Source organism: Ursus arctos, unplaced genomic scaffold, assembly GCF_023065955.2.
Source record: "Ursus arctos isolate Adak ecotype North America unplaced genomic scaffold, UrsArc2.0 scaffold_30, whole genome shotgun sequence".
Lineage (NCBI taxonomy): Eukaryota > Metazoa > Chordata > Mammalia > Carnivora > Ursidae > Ursus > Ursus arctos.
Genome location: NW_026622986.1, coordinates 21,401,573 through 21,418,044, shown reverse-complemented (window position 1 = coordinate 21,418,044; position 16,472 = coordinate 21,401,573). Strand labels below are relative to the sequence as shown.

General features: G+C 34.7%; 1 protein-coding gene across 5 annotated transcripts in view; it reads right to left on the bottom strand.

Annotated features, from left to right (window-relative positions):
• Window positions 1-16,472, bottom strand: part of TRDMT1 (tRNA aspartic acid methyltransferase 1) — a 69,024-nt gene that overhangs the window by 16,673 nt on the left and 35,879 nt on the right. For all 5 annotated transcript variants that reach the window (XR_006411975.3, XR_008956558.1, XR_008956557.1 and 2 more), the window contains 8 exons: window positions 12,178-12,254; window positions 9,588-9,659; window positions 8,911-8,976; window positions 8,074-8,143; window positions 6,366-6,449; window positions 4,639-4,982; window positions 2,543-2,600; window positions 1,343-1,472 (listed from right to left, as the gene is read on the bottom strand). Coding sequence is in view for 2 of the 5 variants with exons in the window: in XM_026479000.4 (XP_026334785.1) it covers window positions 1,343-1,472; window positions 2,543-2,600; window positions 4,639-4,982; window positions 6,366-6,449; window positions 8,074-8,143; window positions 8,911-8,976; window positions 9,588-9,659; window positions 12,178-12,254 (901 nt within the window). In the remaining 3 variants the exon portion in view is untranslated. The remainder of the gene's footprint in view (window positions 1-1,342; window positions 1,473-2,542; window positions 2,601-4,638; window positions 4,983-6,365; window positions 6,450-8,073; window positions 8,144-8,910; window positions 8,977-9,587; window positions 9,660-12,177; window positions 12,255-16,472) is intronic.

The window sequence follows — 16,472 nt, the reverse complement described above, 5'->3', positions numbered from 1 at the left end:
CCAACTCTCAGCTCTTTATTTGTTTTATGATGTTCTCACTCATTTTGTGACATAGACTAAGACAAGGAAAGTTTGTGTTTTTCTTAAATAACACTCCCCAGGATATTTGTGACTGAATGAGATCACCAAGAAAAAGGCAGAGAGTTACAAAATAAACCTGGTTGCTGTGACTACACTCAGAGAGCCAAATACCAAGAGGACGGTCAAATTATACAGTTTATTCCCAATGTACAGAAGGATATGTTCCAAAACCTCATCTGTAAATCCATTATTTAGAATTTAAAACATGATCTATTTAACCCATTTTCTGTTTCCAAAATAGTACTGTATTAATATTACAACAATATTGGATTTAGAAAAGTTTGGCCTTTTCTGCATCCAAACCCCCAGAGTTATCAAAAATATATTTCCTCTTTGCGTAGTCCTGGAAGCACATTAGAAGGTCTGTCTTTCCCCCGTCACCACGAGCCAGGTACTGGCCACACACCCACCCAGCCTACGAAACTGATAGCAATCAGTACCACGGAGAGCACAGGTGCCAGGAAGGAGAGATCAGGGATGGGGCAGGGCACTCTACAAGGCAAGGGCAATGTGTCCAATCTCTTAAGGGCAACAATCCCTGGATTTCCTGGACTGCAAAGGAGTTAGGACTGAGTCTTTCTCACTCTGCAACTGCATCTTCATTTTTGCTCTTGAGATTCCCTGCCTCGGACTCCATAATCTTTTGTCCATTCTGGCATATGTGTTCCTGAGTAAACCCTTTCTTTCCATTAGGAAAACTTTCCTAGACCACCTCTCCACATTCTCTTTTCTCCACTTATAGGGAGGACAAAAGGTACATAACTGTTAAGTATGTGTCTCTGAAGAGAATAAATACAAATACACTCACCACCAAAAAAATAAATTAATTCCTTTACAATCTTTTAATTTCTTCATAAAAACGATAATTCTAAGTATTCTTTCACAAGACCTAGTGTGGGATTATTAGAACACGACTTCTGGAATCAAGAAAATAAAGCTGGAGACGGAAATGCTATTAAAAACCATCGTGGGGAGAGGTGAGAAATGGCAGATTTGGCCCTTCTTCCCTGAAAACAACTCGGGACCATTACTGGAGTAAAGGGAGAGAGCATGGAGGCTGAAAGGAATGGACTTAGGTTAAAAACAAAAGCAGAAATTGAGGGAAGGAAAATGTCAAAAATGGCATGATCAGGAAAGGAAGAAGGTTTCTTACATCCATCTGTCTGGGCTAGGGTTTATTCATAAAATACACCTATGAGTCACTACTGAACTCTAGGACCTTTAATAAATGAAAACTGGGGTCTGCATGTACCCCACATACCGAACTCTGAAGGAAATCCAAGGAGATTTGCTATTTCTTTAGGAGTGAAATATCGAAGTTTAAGCATTAACAATTTTGTTATCTTTTCTTCTTGTGACAAATTGGTAAGGGATTTGTAGATATCCTCAATCTGTAAGAAAACAGCCAAGATAACTGATAAAGTAGAGTGCAAGTAGATTTGTTAAGTTAAGATCATCTCTTGTGAGATACTTTAAAAAGGATGAACATAATAGTGTGCTGTAATACCCGGTAGCAAAATGCACAGGGCAAAATGTCTCTTGCAATGCATTCTATAATTGGCTCATCAATGGCAAATTAACTTTGAAAATGAAACATTAAAGCCTAATGTTGAACAAATCAGGAAACTTTCAGTTTACCTGTCATTTTTGATCCTTCAAAAATTAAATCATAAGAAATAAACAATGGCAATATGACATAAAAGAAATACAATGAAAGATACGAAAAAGAAATCTGATCAACAAATGAAATCTTTACAATGCTAACGAGTACATCATTAAAATGTTTACTGTTTATGATCAATTTCATCAAATTATTTTCTTAAAATGATAAAATACATTTGGTAAATATAAATTCTCAAATCCATTTGCCCCTAACAGGATTTTTATCATGGGTAAATTTTACTAATGGTAAGAGTTTAATTCAGTATAAAAGAAGATGACATGATTTCTCTTCAAAATTATTCAAAAGTATAAAATATTTTTGTAGCCTATCAAGCTTGCTTTCAACTATGATGCATGAAGAGTTTACAATTAAAGTATTAATCAAGAGCCTTGCTAAAATGTAGATTTCTTCCCCTGAAAGGCAGTTTTATAGTGTGTGACCCAAAGGAACATTAAGATATTAGTGCATAATTTTAAAGAACATTAACAATTGTATGCTGCATTTCAATTTACTCCTTGTGCAATAAAAAGAATACCAAAGGTGAAAATAAGAAAAGAGAAAGTGAAACAAAATATTCTTCATAGATAAACTAATCTAGCAACAAGAAACAAAAAGATTTATTCTACAGTAAAGAATTATATACATTACATTATGTATAATATATGTATATATGAGTAATATGTATATTCATTCCCAATTAAACATGTAAAATTATTTTAATATTCTCAAATTTTAAGTATTAAATAGATTTACTTAAAATAATTTTCAAATATTTTAGTTCTAAAGCATATACAATACCTGCACATCCTCAGTCGTCTGTAACACAGATCCTGTCCCTTCTATGTAGCTTCCATAACTGAAACATTAACACGTGTATTATGCAGCATCTAATGTATTTGTTAATGTGAAATTTCTTAAATATTTCTTGAATGAATTAATCAATCTACATAGTTACATCCTTCTGAAATAGTCTGAAACACATAAATGTGCTCTGTAAGTGAAAAATTCCTGGGTGAAAGACATAAGATCATTCTATTCAAACTTCTCAGACACTAAACTTGGCATAGTGTTTTGAGTTGTGTAAAAACCACTTTGAATTATGCATTATTAATTATCATTACTTTGGATTATCAGTTTCTTAATGTTCATCACTAGAAAGCATGCATTTATTAGGACCTTAAATCCAAATTCTATTCAATATCGGCATCCCTACCACATTAAACCAAATGCTATGTAGGTGAAAACAAATTGCTACTATTTTTTATAATGCCTGAACCATCATTTCTCCTTATGAACTGAACAGCCCACTCTCCAGTACTGTGACAAACACAGGCCCACTGAACATGCGTCTGCCTCTTACTGTGACACGGTGTTTTCACTTTTCTTCATACAACAAAGAGACTGTTGTATAAAAAACGGTATTAAAAGTATAAAAAGCTACAGAAATACAAGGTATTAGTAATATTTCTTCCCCTAAGATCACTGCCAAGCTAGCTGTTCAACGTACTATCACAATTTTTTTCCCAAACAGACCAATTTAAAATATAAAGACACACCAGGGAAAAGTACTTTTGCAAATCTGTTTTCTCATATTATCGTGTGTGTGTGTGTGTGTGTGTGTGTGTGTGTGTGTGCATGTTTATATTATCTACACTAAAACAGACTTTTATAGTAAGGCTTCCTTTATACCATCTTTATAATTACAAAAGAATTTCAAGGTTGTTTTTTATTACCAAACTGATAAGTCTTGTCTTATCATCCTTGGAAACAGACAACAGCTGAGTCAAGTCTTTTAAGGCAATGCAAAGTAATAAACCAGTTGCCCTGGAAGTACAAGATAAAATCAGAATAAATCTGGTATGGTTGTATCGGGACACAGCGTGCATGAAAGCTAACTAGTAGGTGAAAAGAGAAAGCTTCAAGTTTCAAACACTACACTTACTCATCAAATGAGGTTGAGTGGCATTAACAAAGCAGAGACAGGGAATCTTTCATAAAATTTTCTGGAGAGGCCTAATTTTCCCCTTCTTTGTAGGTTTTAAAAAATTGATGAAAAACATATTAACATTCAAAAAATAACCCAAAGGTAACCAATAAGAGATATTATATTATGCCACGATAATGGAAAAGTTCTTTATGTACTCATAAGTAATAATGTCCAGTGTATATTGTGTAATGAAAAAAGCACATAAAAGATACAGTATATTACCATTTACTTAAAAAGTGGGGTAAAATATACATGTATATTTAAATACACCCTCACACATAATACCTTCGGAAGATTAGACAGTAAATTGAAATTTCTGGTTGCATGTAAGGAGGAAAATTGGATGAGTAAGAGATAAACAGGGAAGGAGTCTCACGATCTTTGTACCTTCGAATTTTGAACCATAAAAATATATTACTTATTTTAAAAAACTGAATAAAATTTAAATATGCTTTAATGGACACCAGATGATTTAACTTTATTTCTTGATATTAAAATTTAATTTCTTCTTATACATTGATCATGAGAGTGAACATAAATTTTTGAGGTCTGGTGTGCCATGAAAAGAAAGGTGTTAAAAAGTAGCCATTCGGTATCTACAGAAACCATGTTTCCACCAAGGGTAATTAAGCTCTTATGAAGGTCACCAAACAAACGGCATTGTGTTTTATGAGCACTTTTGTGGGTTGTGCACATAATGTTCTGCCAGAAGGAATTTTCACTCGTGCATTCTATTGGAACACGAAAGCAGGCAATTACGGGCAAAAAAAAAAAAAAAAAAAAAAAATCATTCTGGCAGAAACATTTTGTAAAATGCTCCTTGTTTTGAGAAGAACTGAAAGAAACAATAGTCATAAAAACCTGGCTATTTTGAATATCCCATTTAGAGTTTCTCTTTAAAACCTACCCTTTGGTAAAGCATGTGGACCTTCTGCAAGTGGGCTTAACAATGTCTAACAAAAGAGCGTATCGCAGCAATGATTTTGGCGGTAAAAAATACTGATTCACGTCAACATCATCTTCAAGAAAATCTTTTAGCATTTGCACAGAGAGATCACTGTCCTGGTGAAGTTTCCGGTCGATTTCTTCTACAGTTTCAAGCTTGAAAAGAATGGCCTCTTTTCCAGAACATTGTCTGCTCTTATCTACGCAAATATTTGGCTCAATTTTCTTTCTTTCAATTTTATTTTCTCCATCTATTGTATTTCTTTCTAGATGTTCAGATTCAGTTTTGGGGAACTCCATCAGTACCTGGCATTAAGTGAAAATACACAGCCTGTAAAAGCTTTATTAAAAATAAATAACAAATTAATAATGTCTAGTCAACATTATGCAAAAAATGTCTTTAGCCTTTATAGAGTTGTCATTAAAAACACAGGAATTCTGATTTACTGGTATGTATACAAATTATTATAAGTTTTTCATCATATAGCTATCGTGTCATCAGGCTACAACTGATTTATTTCATGGAATTACTGCTTGCTGTATTTATTAATAAAAACATTCCACAAAGCAATAGGAAATATGCTGAATATAGATACAGAATCATATTTTTAAAAGAACTTTAGAAAGCAACATTAGTTATGGAATGAATAAGTCATGGGAACAAAAGGCACAGCATTAAAAAAAAAGAAAAGAAAGTAACATTAACATTCCCAGAAAATGTTCATTGGATCAAAGTTTGCCATACTCCTTCACTAAAAAAGAAAAACTGGAGCACACCCATGAGCTAAAGGAAAACTAGTAATTAAAAAAGGGAAACCACTTTTTCCCCTGAAAGGTTATTTCTACTCGTTGAGTCCCATAGGAAAACCTTGTTTCTGCAAAACATGTAACCATAACGTCCTATGTTGTAAAAGAAAATCAGTTCCAGGAATTTTTAATGCTGATGTCTTTGTTAGTATAGTTTGTAACATTATTTTTGGAATTGATCACTATGGAAGAAGAGATGTATTGGTATTGTAGGGCAGGGGATCCAAATGACACGATTGACCCCCTATTAGTAGGACTTGACTTTTGAGTTCTTACCTGTGACTATTAAGGAGAACTTCACTGAACCACTAAAACTCTGTTTTCCACAGCAATTTTGATGGAAAGATGTACAGCTACTTGCATAATTAGAGAACCTATCTATAGAAATTGAACATTTTATCCTAGCCTGTACTAATCACTATATTTTAGTCAATTAAGGCTAAACAGCACTGACTTCAAAGAAAATGCAACCAATGTGTTAAAATAGTGTTAAGCCATTGTTAGGACAGTGTAATTGAATTTTATCAAAAACAATCAATGGCTTCTACTGGGGGTAAAATGACAGATACAAAATAGTCAATGGTCAAAAGGGAAATGATAGGGGAAAAGGAGGATAACAGCACTGATGATAGTTTTTTCAACTTATATTTTTTTCTAATAATGGAAGAAAAGTTTTTTGTCTTGTTTAAAACAATAAAAACAGTACCAGGAAAGGAAAAAGCCCTAGGAAATAGACCTAGGTCATGGTCTATCTAATAGGCTCAGTAGGACACATAGAAGCTTCCACAAAGTAGTTCTTGAAATAAATTAGATGACTGAGATATACTTACAGTAGATTAATAACAATAATAATAATAATAATAATAATAATAATAATAATACCTGACCAGGGACTCGAAAAGGTAATGGTTCTGACTGAAGTTTTGCAATAAGGAAATATCGTAGCCTTGAATTTGGAATGCCAAGCTGGAGTAAAGCAGAGCAGTTAGTTACTATAAGGAAATTAAAGAGACCAGTATCAGCTGTTGCACCTAACAAAAAACCTCATACAGGTATGCATTTAGTTTCTGCCAGAAAAAATTCTGTTACTGATATGTAGAAGAGTGTGTAGCAAATTTTTAAACCTTTTAATACTTTGTAGCAAATTCTTAAACCTTTTAAATTGGTGCTTTGTACCTTTATTTGAATGAACAGAGATTGAATCTGATGAGTCATGTCTTTGAGTCACTTTCATATTCTATTTCCCAGATAAGAAGTTATATAGACATTCTCACATTCATTATTAATAATGATCATAAAAAATAAAATTCAAATATAGCTATTGGCTATTTATTGCCTCACTTTATTAAAAAAGGAGGATGCACTAAATTTTAAAAGTTAGAAGGCAATAAATATGAAATAAACTTAATGAGATCAGACATAATGCCAATTTCCATAGTACATGTACATCTAATTTTTGAAATGGATTTTCTTTTAATTTCAGGGCAAATAACTGTATAATAGGCTAAAGATAATAAGAGGCTAACAAACACAATGATAAAAGAAAAAGCAGATCGTGATACTTGTAATATAAAAGATCTTCCAAATATAACCACTTACTTCAATTTCATATTCATGAAATAGAAGCAATGTTTGCATTTTAATTTAGTTTAAATTTAATTTTAATTCCAGTATAGTTAACATACAGTGTTATATTAGTTTCGGGTGTAGAATTCAGTTATTTGTCACATAGAACACCCCGTGCTCATCACAAGGGCACTCCTTAATCCCCATCCCCTGTTTAACCCATCCCCCACCCCCCTGGTAACCATCAGTTTGTTCTCCATAGTTAAAAGTCTGTTTTCTTGGTTTGTCTCTCTCTTTTTTTTCCTTTGCTCATTTGTTTTCTTTCTTAAATTCCACATATTAGTAAAATCATATGATATTTGTCTTTCTCTGACTGACCTATTTTTCTTAGCATTATACCCTCTAGCTCCATCCATGTCATTGAAAAATGGCAAGATTTCACAGTGTTTGCATTTTTAATGGTATGTCCCAAAAAAACTGATTAGAAAACTATCACATGTTCATTTTGTTTACCATTTTGGATGATTTTGAAGCATTTCCAAATCAGGAAATACCAAATGTCACAGATTTTCAAAATATACTATCCTTTATTTTCTGTGTGAAAAGAAATTTATATTCTTGGAACCCCTGGGTGGCACAGTCGGTTAAGTGTCTGCGTTCAGCTTAGGTAATGATCCCAGCGTCCCAGCCCCATGTGAGGCTCCTTGCTCAGCAGGGAGCCTGCTTCTCCCTCTGCCTGCCCTCCCCCCTGCTTGTGCTCTCTCTCTCTCTCTCTCTCTGTTAAATAAATAAAACCTTTAAAAAAAAAAAAGAAAGAAATGTATATACTCTCTTCAAGCTACATATTTTCCATAAAATATGTATAAATAAATCTATATGCCTGTACAATATTCTTTATAAAGTAAGACCCATGCCTGAACAATTTCAAGATTTAAGTTTAATATTCAAAATAGAGCTATTCTTTTTACTGAGTCAAATTCCCTTTAGGAAAATTTATAGGAAAGTTGATAATTGTGGTACCTACAGAGGTTGGAGATAATAGAAATTCTTGGTACTGAAAACCGCAATTTTCTAATGTTTGTATTAACAGGTCTCTGAAAAAAAGAATAAGAAAAAAGAAAAGCTTTCACCCTGTAGTTGGAAATAGGGTTCTTATATAAAAAATTATACATAAAACTTCATTTTATGTGAAAACTGTATCTCCACCCAAGTTGTTTCGAAAGTGAATGATCCTAGTACGAAAAATTGTGAATGATCTTAATTATTAAGTCCAGTATCTGAGAAATTATATTTCTCAAAAAAAGATAGAGATGATTTCTATTATAAGTAAATAAAGCTGCCACTATAATTTATCCCGACGGGGGCTATATTCTATCCAGAGTTAGAATCACTAGTCCACTGATGATAAATTTGCTACTGGGATAGAACTCTATCTGTAGCAAATCGGATGGGCAAGCACTAATCAGACAGCAGCCAGTTCAAGGACATGGATACTTTCTGGCTGGGCTACCACCTGAAAGGGCTCTGATGGGCTTGCTTCTCCTAACTGCAGGACAGAAAATGCCTATCAACAGAACATTTCCTACTGAGAACATCCCTATTTCCAAAGAAAGAGGCAACAATATAAGCAGCTAAAATTGAGTGCTCATTCTGCAAAAATTCAAACATATCAAAATGGAAGAGAATCAGGTGAACCTAACTTTTTGAAACTTTATATTTAGTCAAAATCATTATTGATGAATAAAATATATAATATATGTAAAATGTCAGAATGTGTGGGTTTATTTTTAAGATCTTTATTTCACAATGGCTCTTACAATATACCAAGTCTGAGATGAACACAAAGCAAATACATTTTTACCTTGTAGAAGATACTTCAAAGCCTTTAACATTTTCTAAAAGAATATATTTCGGTAATTTTTGTAACCTAAAACAAAAACAAAAACAAATGGAATTCTAAACATGTCATTACTAAGAGGTAAGAAGAAAATCCTCACTTGTGGGAGGTAATTTTCTGAACTCTCTCTTTTTATAAAAGGATATTATAGAGGATAGACACAACTTATATTTTATTCATTTTCCCCATAAAAATGGCATAGCTAATAAAGTTAACATTTGAAATGTTAATTTCCACTGAACTTTATCAGAAAACATGAGTTCACACAGAGGCTCTGAACTGCACAACTGAAAGGGCTGCCATTTATATAGAATGGCAGCTTCTAGGGTTCACACAAATCTCCAGGCCTTGGACAACAGCATCCACTAACATTAGAATCATTTGCATTAACACTGTAAGGAGAGGCAACAGAATTTAGCTATTAGATGTAATTCCCTGTCACTCACTATAGTGGCAACCACAGAATTGGCAAACATTTGCAGTTACTCTACCAGTCATGGCAGAAGAAGATAAATGACATGCACAGTATCCGAAGGCTGCATGAATAAGCTGCTAATCTCTATACAATGACAAATATCACATTCTTCCAGATCCAAAGTTTTAAATTTAAGGTAAGCTTGTACAAAAATCTAAGTTTTTACCTTGGGAGAATATCTAGAATATATAAGAGGCTATTCGTCCTTGGATCAGTCACATCACCTTGCAGGCCAATTCTGAAGAATAAAGAAGGTACAAATAAAATTCACCAAGAATCTTCCTTACAGGAAGATACCAAATCACTTTTAAAACATCAAAACTGAGAGAACTGAAATTAGTTGGTGTTCACAAAAAATATGATCATCTTTGTTGCTATAGGGAACAAAATGCATTTACTCAATTAAAATGAAAAAAGCCTTGCCTATTTAATAAATACGCTTATTATAAAACAATATGCCAAATGACTTACATTAGGGAAGAAGAACAAATAGTCAATAGAGAATAAAATTAATTACCCTCTTAAAATCACTTTGTTTAGGAAAGATACACAGACACACAGACACACAGACACACACACACACACACATACACACACACACACACCTGGTTGATGACACCTTTTGCTCTTTCCCAGATGAGACAACAAAAGTTCAGATGAATGAGGTGGTTGGGTAGGGTGGCAACATAGAGTAATGGCACTGAAAAGTAATCACCATCTAAGCAGACCATAGTAGGTAAGACTAAAATAATTTTGTCCAATGTAAACAGTAGAGGCTTAACCTGAATGCTTGATTCTACAAGCAGGAATTACAACTTGGTTAGACTAACTAGGTCAGAACAGGACATGTAAACAGGCAATATCTGGACTAGCAATTAGATCTTACAAGTAAGATTCAATGTGATCAAGAATCAAGCAGAAATGAAGACTTGGACTGGGCCTGGGTAGTAGAAACAGGACCAGAGTTTAAGACTTGTTTACTTACTAGCTTCACTGCCTTAGATGAGTTACTTAATATCACGTGTCAGTTCCCTCATACCTTCCAGCAGGGCCAGAATCATCTGTGGCTCTGAGGGTCAGATGGACACTTAGTGGAGTTGAACAGATACCTCAGAAATCTTGGGGTCTTCTCAGTGTGTCCCTTTCCTCTCAGCGTTGCAATGATGACAGTATTACAGAATCAGTTACAGCTGCCATCAGCAGCTGGAGTTGGGCTGCTGGTAGTAGGGAAGACACAGGAGGCCCAGTGCTGTAATGGATGAGGCTACACAGTGCTGGGGCTGCATTCTGTTCGGTACCTCCTACTTACTGTAGTTAAACAGGCCATCTGCTTGCATATGTTTGGAGGCATCTTTACGTGGAATGCTCTCTGCCTTCTCTGATAAATTCCCAGTCTGCTTTCAGACACAGTTCAGATATTGCCTCTCAAAGAACTCCTGTTTTCTGGCATGCAGCAAGCCATTTTCTCCTCTGTGCTCTCACAGCACTTCCAGCATTCATTGATTATATAGCTTATATTACATTATATGATAATTATTTGTCAGTCATTCCCTTTGGCTATAAGCTCCTTGAGGATGGGAACTATAGTATCAAAAGCAACGTCTGGCTTATAAGTGCACAATAAGTCCGTGGGGAATTAATTTCCTAGAGAGTTGTTTAAATAAAGCAAAACAACATGTAAATTAAGCACGAGAATATTCATTTAAATTAGAATTGTTATTACATGTGCTATCTCACTTAAAATCATCTTATACATTTAAATAGGAATATATAAAATAACTGATAAATCCTGGCTCTGACATTTTCTAATTGTATGGCCTAAAAAAAGTTACTTAATCTTTCTATACCTCAGATTCTCACCTATAAGATGATGATAATATCCCATAGGCTTGTTAAATTAAATGGCATACTCCATGTAAGATGGAGGATTGTTATTATTTATTCTTTTTTAAAGATTTTATTTATTTATTTGACAGAGAGAGACAGCCAGTGAGAGAGGGAACACAAGCAGGGGGAGTGGGAGAGGAAGAAGCATGCTCACAGCGGAGGAGCCTGATGTGGGGCTCGATCCCAGAACGCTGGGATCACGCCCTGAGCCGAAGGCAGACGCTTAACAACTGCACCACCTAGGTGCCCCAGTTACTATTATTTAAAATTAAAAATATCTAAATGAAGATGGGTTAGTCAAGATTTCATCTAAGATCTAATTCCCTGAAACACACAGCCAAATAAATACCACATAATAAAAAAACACGAATTGCAAAATAGCTATATAAAGTCAGAATTACTCAATGTACATTTAAATTCTGAGAAACATAAAATTCACAAATGCATTCTTGATTAGCTTTTAAATTTTACAATTAAGTAATTTGGGAATTGAATATTATGAAAATTTACTTTATTAATCAGTTAGAAAGATATTTCTGAATACTCATTAGTTTAATTAATTTAAGGTAACTTAGGTCAGAAATAAATATTGTATCGTAGGTAGGTATAAAAGAGGTCCCATACAGTCTCTACATATCTTCTATCGACCAAACTGCTTTGCTCATTTGGTAGTAATTGCTATTTCCTTTATGATTAATGCTGAATTACAAATCTGAATACATAAAAGGAATTATTTATGAAAATTGTCAAAATTATGAAAATGCAGCTAATAGTCTTCAAAGTGTCCATGCTTGAAACTATGGTATAATTTGATTTAATGAATCTCTTGCAAGTACTCTTCCTCAACAGAGAAATATTTAAATACATACCTGGTGAATGGTTGACAGGGAGGGCTCATTAAAATCATATTGAAAGACAATTTGTCAAACTCTTCTACTGTAATGCCCTAAGGAACGAACATTGGGGGAAAAAAATATAAAAAGATGCACACAATAGGGAAGAAGGAAAAATGCTAACTAATTATAACTGAATATATCAGAAATTATAACCCTTAGCAGTTTTATTTATAATACTCAGAAGTTTATACAACACTTAACATTTTCCAAATTAACTTCAGTTAACCTAACTTCCCAAAGCAATCTTATGAAGGAAGTTGGAGGAGTAATTCAAAGCTCTGAAACCTAAGTGACTTCCCCCAAGACTCAGAGTTGGCTGAAGCAGAGCTGGAATGCTAACTTCCTGAATCCTAAGTGTTTCATGCCTCTTGACATCTCAAGTCTAACACTGCTGTGTTTTCTGGAGTCAAACATAGAGAACATTCTATAATTAATGAATTTTTAGCATAGGGTCAATGAAAATTTTTAACACCTCTCTATCAATAATATTTATTATTTAGGAAATGTGATATACTGACTAGCCACCATCCCTTCCATGTAGATCTCTGTTAAAATATCACCAGATGAAAAAAGGTCCCATTTTCAGATATCCACAATTATTATACTGTTTTACAGTTGTGTGTAGTCAAAAAACTTCAAAAGGTAACAGATAATATTAATCAATATAACCTTTATTGGGTTAAGCAGTCGAAAAATATGCTATTTTGCTTCTATTTTATGTATCAGAAGATAAATACAGTACAGTGGTCCCTCCCTTATCTGTGGTTTCACTTTCCAGTTTCAGTCAACCCCAGTCAATCAGGGTCCAGAAAAGAAGATTCTCCTTCTGACTTATGGTCAGGTCATTAGTAGTCTAACCCTAACGTCACAATGCCTATGTCATTCACCTCACTTCATCTCCTCATGTAGGCACCTTGTCACCTCACACTATCACAAGAAGAAGGGTGAGTACAATATGATATTTTGAGAGAGAGAGAGAGACCGCAATCACATAATTTTTATTAAAGTATAGTTATAATTGTTATATTTTATCATTAGTTATTGTTGTTAATCTCTTACTGTGCCTAATTTATAAATTACGTTAATCATAGGTATGTATGTATAGGAATAAACATGGTATATATACAGGGTTCGGTACTATCTGAGGGTTCAGGCATCCATTGGGGGTCCTGGAATATATTCCCACGTGGATAAGGGGGTCTGCTGTACACAGAAACAAGTCATAGGTTTTCCAATTCTCATTAAGCACTTAGTGTATATGCTTAGCCAGAAACACGCAACCAGACTAGAATCACAACTTTCCTAATTATGACACATTTCCAAGAAGTTCAAGGACATGAATAAGGCAGGACAAGCTTCATTCTGAGTTCTGTAAAGAGTGAATTAACCTCAGGAACACATCAGTTCTCTCTATTGTATTAAAAGTTTGAATGTATGTGTCTATCATTTTTAAATCACAGGCTTTGAAGTAGTTTAAGGTGTATATGTAACATAAAAACAAAATTAAATATTGAAAAGTTCCTACAGCACCTCTGAATCCCTGGGGTCTCAGGGAAACAATGTGCAAACCACGCCCTGACCAGTCTGTCAGGAAACACCAGGCAGAGCAGTGCGATCGGACAGCACATCACACTCAAGTTAGAGAGACTGTCAGCACAGGGCGACCGGGATAAGCAACTTACTGATTTCCTAACTGAATACGGGTTGATTAAAGCTATGTTTCTAAAACGAGAGTAAAAATGAAATAATCTTTTACATCGGGAGCATTGTATGTCTCGAATCTGAAAGAAGTAAGCAGAGTCACTGCCTCCAATACAGGCTGGCATAAAATTTACCATTTTAAAGGATTCTTCAAAATAGTGATCTTCTAAAAAAAAAATCAAATGGTAGTGCAGTTATACAAGAAATAATCAGTCAAACCATTCACGAGTTTATTTAACCTGGGATTCGACATAAATGTGTTGAAATTCAAGAAAGGAGTTATGGAGATACTCAAATTAACTTTAATAAGTTGATATTTGAAACCTAAAGGAACTCTATTCTTTTTCTATAATCGGCCATAGAAGTCATAAGAACACCTTTGCTTTCAGAGAACATTAGGTCAGCTCAGTGTGGCAGCACTGTTAATCACATGCTGATGAGCAGTTTTATTGGTCCTCCTACTAGCTCTATTATTTCTTTTTGCAGAAAGTCTCCTGACTGTGCTCAGACTTAACTGTCATTTAAACTTTGGGAAAAACTTCGTAGGTTAGAAAACAACTTTTGACAATTTCAGTAAATTTTACTTAATCTAAAGAGAACTGAAATTTGTACAATATTCAGCCATATTGCCAATTTTTTTTTTCAAATATCTTTTATTCCCCCCTGGGTCATGCAGATTGCTTGTTCCTTATTTCTCAGTGTTTGTAAGTTTCTTGTTGGTACTATAAATAGAAACTTTCTTCTATTATATTTTCTAACACGTCTTTGTTTATATATATAGTAAGCTATTGGTTATCATATTTTTGTAAACAGCCTCCTTCTTAAATGCACTAATTGTTCCTCATACTATTTTTAGGACAGTACATTTTTGTTTTCCAGGCCTACACCATTATTCTTTAGAATCCTCCTTAATGCTTATATGCTATTTCTCCTGCATGAGTACATTACCTAACAATCCACAACAACATTAAATAACAGTGCCAAAGGTAGACGTCCTTGCTTTATCCATTATTTTAGTGAGAATGCTTTTAAGGTTTTACCACGTAGCATGCTACTGGATTTGGAGATACACGTGCATGTTTGTGTTTAAACAGAAATATAAACACACATACACTACACACAAAGCCAGTAAACAACATACACTTCGGTAGTAGAATGCATTTGTCCTAATTGTACTGAAAGATTAAAACCAATTGGAAAACGCTGCATTTTGTCAAATATTTTCCAATACATAGTTTTGCTCTTTCCAGTTATTAGCGTGTTGAATAACAGTAACAGAATTCCTAAGTACTAAATTGTTATTATACTTCCCAAAACAAAATCCATTTTAGTTATGCTACATTGTTCTTTTGATGTGCTTCTGATTATTTGGTCATATTTTACTTAGAATTACCGAGTTTATATTCATAAGATAATGATTTTCCTATTTTGTGGCTCATAGTAGGTACCCAATATAAACTGAGTGGATATTTCCTACCATTTCCTGTTCTATGAACTCTGATGTTATCTTGTGCATAAATACAACAATCAGATCTTTCTTGAGGACTGTATTAATCATCATTATAAAGTAACTTTCTGTGATTCCTAAATGCTCTTGCCTTGAAATCCATTCTAACTAATACCTATTTTGAAACTATTATCCTTTGTCACCATTTGCCTGATATTTGTCCATTTTTTTAGCCACAACATGTTGTTCATTCAACCACGTTCAGAAAGTGATGCACCAACATTTCAGGGTATCTACTATATGCCAGGCATTGTGCTAAGTCTGTGACAACAATGAACCAACAGACAAGGTTTCTGCTCACGTGAAGTTTATATAGTAGTGACTAGTAATTCCTCATTTTCTACCTAGATGAATTACAGACTTTAGTTTTATTTTACCAGTTATTTTATACCCGAGGAGTCTTGCTCCTGGTTAAAACCCTCTCTGTGATTTTTCAGGCCTGACTGTGGGCAGTTACAAAAGCTTCATCCTGCCGGCCTTGAGGGGAAGCTGCCCTTCCCACTCCAGAAATGGAACACGGTCCGCACATGAGTCTCTGCGGGCCGTTGGGGTCAAGGATTCAGCGCCCTGGCCAGCACACGCTTCATGTGTTTGCATGTCAAGTTCTCTTTTATCTGAGGCCTTGGGCAGAGGGCCGCTGCACGCAGCTCTGCCAAGGCCTCCTTATGGGGGAAGGTGGTGGAAATCTGAAGACACCTCTCCCCATTCTGGCTGGTACTCAGCACTTCCCTTCCCAGCCCTCCTCCCTTACAACTCCCCCCAAGGCCAGGACTCCCCCGACAGTAAGCTGACCCCTACATGTGTGCTGACGTACCCGCTCTCCCCCAGTGTGCTGTGGCATGGGGAAATGGAGCAGGGGCCCTGCTGTTTTCTTATTTTACAGATGTGCTTATACCGCCACAGTAAGTGATAAAGGCTTTACTCTTTCATTGTCTGGCTGCTTGAATAAGCAACTCTGTCTTTCCCAGCTCAGCTAAGCTCCTAACAGTAACATTAAATAATGTGCCAAAAATCCACAGCTTCACTTATCTTTCAAATAGACATATTTTCTGAGTCTCAC